The sequence below is a fragment of the Engraulis encrasicolus genome, chromosome 3, assembly GCF_034702125.1.
Source record: "Engraulis encrasicolus isolate BLACKSEA-1 chromosome 3, IST_EnEncr_1.0, whole genome shotgun sequence".
Taxonomy (NCBI): Eukaryota; Metazoa; Chordata; class Actinopteri; order Clupeiformes; family Engraulidae; genus Engraulis; species Engraulis encrasicolus.
The window spans coordinates 46668310-46674087 of NC_085859.1; the positions used below are offsets into that span (position 1 = coordinate 46668310).

General features: G+C 44.5%; 2 protein-coding genes across 2 annotated transcripts; one reads left to right on the forward strand and one right to left on the reverse strand.

Annotated features, from left to right (window-relative positions):
* Positions 1–620: 620 nt before the first annotated feature.
* LOC134446210 (ATP-dependent DNA helicase RecQ-like) lies at positions 621–3354 on the forward strand. The gene is made up of 3 exons (XM_063195523.1): positions 621–1096; positions 1549–1628; positions 2147–3354. The coding sequence occupies exons 1-3, from the start codon at positions 621–623 to the stop codon at positions 3352–3354; spliced, it is 1764 nt and encodes a 587-aa protein (XP_063051593.1).
* A 658-nt stretch (positions 3355–4012) lies between these two features.
* On the reverse strand, positions 4013–5564 carry LOC134446211 (uncharacterized). Its single transcript, XM_063195524.1, has 3 exons — positions 5477–5564; positions 5077–5201; positions 4013–4959 (listed from the first exon to the last, which is right to left on the reverse strand). Exons 1-3 carry the CDS (start codon positions 5479–5481, stop codon positions 4013–4015), a joined length of 1077 nt encoding a protein of 358 aa, XP_063051594.1. The 5' UTR covers positions 5482–5564.
* Positions 5565–5778: the final 214 nt, after the last annotated feature.

Sequence of the window (5778 nt, forward strand, 5' to 3'; positions counted from 1 at the left end):
AATGAGAGTGAGTATGGGTTTTTTTAACGTAATATTATCTGCAGTCTCATCTGCTTCAATATTTCACAAGATTACATAGCCTCGGTATGGCTATGAATGGAGCCTACTGCTTTCCAGAAGTTGAAATGAGAGTTAAGTTATTGGGGCATGGTGACAGTATTGATTTTAACTTTAATAAGGAAGTTCCATCCTCCCCTGTGTAAATATATGCGCCTTATATTTATCTTTGAAAGCTTCCTCACTCTCTCTCTCTCTCTCTCTCTCTCTCTCTCTCTCTCTCTCTGTTACACTCTGTGTTTTGTTTGCTGTCTCCGTGCCGGTGGCTCTTGTGTGTACACTGAGACACCGACCGAGCAATCCCCTGGTCACCGAATCCAATCCTTTATTTATGGGTTCACAGATACAGCTGTGCAGGCGTAGCCTAGAAATCTAGACGCCCCTAGTGGCCGCAAAATGAATTTGCTCCCGGGGGCAGTCTAGCCACCCTGAATCTACAACCGATCCAAGCTGGATCGGGGTTGGCGGCCAATCAAATCGTGAGGGGCGGGATCGGGGGCCGGGCTACCTAGTGACGACAGAGTGTGCGACGTTTCGTGTGTAGTCCCAGAGAGAAGTAAACAATGGCTGCCCCTAGCGAATTCACGGCGTCTTTCGATTCAGCTTTGGCAACGACTCTCGAAGATTTGGATATTCATTTCACCTTGCGAGACCAGCAGATAACGGCATTAAAGTTTTTTCTGCAGAAAAGGGACGTTTTTGGAGTATTGCCCACCGGATATGGTAAAAGCCTGATTTACCAACTTGCTCCGCTGGTGGGGCGACGCATGGGTCTGCTGCACAAACCACTGGTGGTTATCGTGTCACCCCTTTTAGCACTTATGGACGATCAGGTACAAGAGGCCGAAAAACTGGGTCTTACAGCTGCGCAACTTGGCAAAAGCGACCCGGAGGAGATCCGAAGCGGGCGGTACCAGTTGGTGTTCGGGAGTCCGGAGTCCTGGCTTAACAAGGAATGGCGATGCTTGCTAGCCAGCAAAGTCTACCAAGACAACCTGTTGGGCCTTGTCGTGGATGAAGTTCATCTCACATACAAATGGTAAATATACTTAATGGTACGAATAATATGAACAATGTAAGGTGCAATCGAAGCTACCACAACTAGCTACTCTGATGTTACATGCAACTCTGTGATGTTTCACGATAGTCTAGCCCACTGACTTACTTTAACCATCTAAGTTACGGTAGCAGCAAACCATTCGAAATCAAAGCTAACGTCATCGTCCACACAAACAGCGAATTGTTTTGGAATCCTGCATAATGTAATGTGTGAGCTTTTGCGATCGGTTTTTGGAACACTAGAGCTCTATGCACATTCCGAAACGATTAGCTGCTATCATTCCGGTCTGCTCCTAACATTTAACAGTGGACTGAGAGATTGGGGTGTACATTTTACTTGTAGTCTGCCTGAGTTGATGACGCGCGGGCGGTTGTTTTAAGTGTGCCATAGCTGATGTCACATTGGTTGTGTTTTTATTTTATTTGTTCCAGGGGAAAGGCTGCTAGAGGAGAGAAGGCTTTCAGAGAGAGTTTTGCCAGACTGGCCGAGCTACGGTCCATTGTAAAACCAGGTGAGTAGGCTATGAAATGTTGTGACCCATGACCATTATGATCTCAGTCTGAAGAAAAGTTATTTTACACTGTTCTCACTGCTGTTGATCATAACCCGGCAAACGGAGGTTTCAAAAGTAAAAGTACATTTGTGGTTTAACAAGACCAGTACACGATATTAGGGCCTGCACATCTGTTACTCCTTTGAAACTAACGAGATAGACTGTACTGATACTGAAACACACTAAAAACCCTGTAAGGACCCACCACTGATCCAACCAGGGTAGTCAGCTGATTGTAAGACAATTACACAGGTCTACTTTTTACTCAGATAAGTTAAGTTACCTATGCTGGAAGGAAACTTACCTTTTTTTTTTTTTTTTTTTTTTTTTTACTTTTGACACCTCTGCTGGCAAGTCAGACCCTCCACAACCCTTTGTGACTTCACCTCACATATTTGGTTGGATTTTTTTAATGGCTTACTTTAATGAAAATGTATTGTACTGTAGATGCTAATGCATTTACCTTTATTCTCCAGGTACACCTATTCTGGCCTTGACAGCAACGGCAGACCTGGACTCGCAAGCTGTTGTCAAAAGGCAGTTACATTTGGAGAATGCCACTGAAGTAATCATAAGCCCAAACAGAAAAAACATAAGGCTTGGACTGTCTACAGTTTCTTCAGATAGCATGGACTGTCTGAACTGGATTGTGAGGGCACTTAAAGAGAAGGGTCCAACAATGCCACCAGTTATAATCTACTGCCGTACATTGCCTATTTGCGGGAAGGTGTTCTGTCACCTACAGTTTGAACTTGGTGAGGACAGCTGGGTTGATCGGGATCCAGAACACAGGGCAGAAAACAGACTCATTGGCATGTTTCATAGCCAAACACTTCCCCATCACAAGAACACAGTACTAGAATCATTACGTGGCAATGGTGCATGCAGAGTGGTTGTAGCCTCCACAGCTCTGGGAATGGGACTGAACTTTCCAAACATATCACATGTCGTGATGTATGGCTCACCTGAGGATGTGGAGGCCATTGTACAAGAGGTTGGCAGGGCCGGGCGAGATGGGTCTCCAGCACATGCCATAATTTACAAATTGAAGCAGGAAGCAAGAGTGAATGAGGGCGTTAAGACACTGTTGAAGAAGGGCATCACTAGTTGCCTTAGGAAGGCCTTATTCTCACACTTCGAACAAAACACTGAGTGTGTTCTGCCGGGCCATTTGTGCTGCTCATACTGCCACTCTGTTTGCTCTTGCAGCTCTCCCAGTTGTGACGTGGCAATACCCGATTACGAACTGCCTCAACAGTACACTCATGCCGTTGTCAAAAGCAGAGAAGTTACAGAGGATCAAAGACTGACGATTAGAGATACTCTGTACAGGTACAAGCTCAGCTTAGTCCAGAACATGCCTCTGTACACTAACAGCAGCGACTGCAATGGTTTTAGTAACGAGCTGATAGACTGTGTTCTTGAGCGCTGCACAGATATATTTGATCTCCCATTCATAATGGACAACCTACCGGTGTTCAGTAAAAGGCACGGACAGGAAATTCTCAGCATTATTTTTAATGTCTTTGGGGATTTTGAATACACTGAAGTTGATCTGCCTGTGGAGGAAACTATGGTGCCAGACCAAGACTACACAGGTTACTTTGACTCTGACTCTGATGCAAACGCCTTGTCCCAATGGAGCAGTCTAGAATCCGGGGTGTCACAGTTGAGTACAGACTGAAACATTTGTTAGTCATTTCATATGACCACTGTACATACCTCTTACATCTTTGAAAGTACTGCCTGAATACTTATGTCAGATGACTGCCTGTAAATAAAATTGAAGAACGATCTCAATTCTTGTTTAAGTGTTTATTTACATTTACAGAAAAAGGGTGAATTAGTTGTGTACTTAATAATGTGCATATTATTTACAATGGGACATAAAAAGCAACATACCCAGGATTTAAAAATGGAAATCAGTAGTCAAATAGTATTAAGAAAAGAAATGCAAGATATTCTTGATTGTGAAATGGTAACCGGTAGTAAAATACTGTAGATACAAAGTAAAAAAAAAAAGTGACAATGTTACATACAATGTGCTTTAAAGTGACTGGGTTGGAACTGGCTGGTTCAATTGAGTTTAAACATGTTTTACAAGTCGAGATACTCGCAGCAAACACTGAAAAATTGTGCTAAATAAGTGAAATTAAATACGCCTGTTAGAAGAGGCCTGTAACAGTCTAGACAATATTTTGACAAACTGAATGCATGGTAAAGTGCAGAAAGGTAAGGGTGCAATTATGAGTCATCAAGTGTTAATGCTTAAATAAGTACTGCATAGATCTGAAGGTACCTATAGGGACTTCACAAGACAAGAAACTACCAATGAGTGAGATTTATTTTTTCAGTTTTCTCCACTCTTTCAGTTTGAGCATCATCCACTCCCACATTTCCTTTTTTTTCATTTTGTGCAACAGATTGCTGTCAAACTTCGGGAAAGCCCGAAATTCCCTTCCAGGTATCTTTGACAACAGTTGACCCTCCCTGAAAACATTAATCAGAGTCAATATATCCTGTGTCTGCTGCTCAGCACGATGGATGCCACTTGGCTTTTTCACACCCAGTTCAGTATCAACTTTGTCCATTATCTCTTTCAAAACGCCTATGGCCTTGCTGACTCGGCTAGCAGACTCTTCAGACAGGTTTGGACCCTGACCCTTCAAGAAAGACTTCAGGAAGTTGTTGAGGTGTTCTAAATGAAGGTCTAAGGGGATGTTGCCTCCATTCCCTCCCCTAGTGCTCCAAAACCTGTTCCAGGTCACGCTGTGCGACATCCGAGGCGTCAGACACGCATTCACCTGAAGTGTCAGGAGTAACGTACTGTATGCATAGTGGCTGTGCGCATGGGCTTTGTAGAAGAGCAGAGCTACTTTGTACAGCCTCATCAGTCGTTCTCCGTCACCCTCTTTCACAGCATCCAGCATGTCCCAAAGGAGAAAGCTGAAGCTGAGACGCGCCAAGGTATGTTCCTGCTTGTGGTCTTTGTTGAGTGATGTACCAGGCAATGTTTCGGGGGACACGTGTAAGTTGTGCTTTTTAAGCTCGTGATTGTCTCTGTATTTGGGATAGGTGTATACCTGCTGACAGCCTGGCGCTCGACAAGGGTACTGCTTTGCCTGAGTCGATGTCACATCTGCTTCGCCGAGACCAGTCATGGCCTCAACCACATCCCCAAGCAGGATGTACTTATCGACCACCTCAGCAGATTTGGCATGCAACCATGTTCGCCTCGTGTCTGTTGATCCTGATGCAATGTCCTCAGGAACAAACGATTCCGGGATGTCTAAGTCACATGGAAGAAAAAACACAAACAAAAGCAAAGGTTTACATTCTTCCCTCTACCCAAACAGTTCAGCTTTAAAGCACTGCTGTCCCATTTCAAAACACCCTATTTATGTACCTTCGATATCCTTCAGGCCAAAGTGCTCCATGGCAGCCGTCAGAAGCAGCGCAGTAGTGTCTGTGATGACAAAATGTTTGTATGCGTTGTAGGCAGCCTTGGGACCCTGTTTCGCATTGCTGCACCTGTGATACAAAGAAATGTTACCGTCACTCTTGGTGTTCGAACCAGCCACCACTATACACCAACAGAGAATACTTAAACCTCTGAGTCAAGAGACCAGGCAATCGACCCAGCGGTCAGAAGCGTTCTTTGAATAGGTGTGTGAGGATTTAATCACAAGCACACTCTCATACACTCACATACAAATGTAAAAATGTGTTAGTAATCTCTCACACCACCTTTCATATTTCAAACAACACAAATATCACATTCTGAGAAAGTCTGTGAAAATACGAACCACATTCCAGGGATGGGCTTTCATCATGACCCACCCCAGCTTAACGAATAAGAACAACTTCTCAGGAGTGGGCTTTCCATGATGACCCACTCCATTCCATTCCATTAGAAAACTGCAGAAAACACCGTCAGCAAATAATAATTTTCCGTCAACCCACAAGTGTGTGGTTGGGCAGTGATAGGCCCAGCAACCCAGACCCCCCCCCGTCTCCAGAGGCTCAGCACCCTGCTGTGATCTGTGCAGCAGCATCTCACCCTCAACCGGGGGTAGGGGCTGACTACCAAGAAGCAGTGTTGTATAAA

Bases quoted from the DNA above. Each gene is read 5' to 3' on its own strand.
- LOC134446210 (XM_063195523.1), top strand. From the start codon at position 621: ATGGCTGCCCCTAGCGAATTCACGGCGTCTTTCGATTCAGCTTTGGCA. The intron at 1,097-1,548 runs GTAAATATACTT...TATTTGTTCCAG, and splicing joins GTTCATCTCACATACAAATG to GGGAAAGGCTGCTAGAGGAG. The intron at 1,629-2,146 runs GTGAGTAGGCTA...TTTATTCTCCAG, and splicing joins ACGGTCCATTGTAAAACCAG to GTACACCTATTCTGGCCTTG.
- LOC134446211 (XM_063195524.1), bottom strand. The intron at 4,960-5,076 runs GTACATAAATAG...CATGTGACTTAG, and splicing joins TGGCCTGAAGGATATCGAAG to ACATCCCGGAATCGTTTGTT.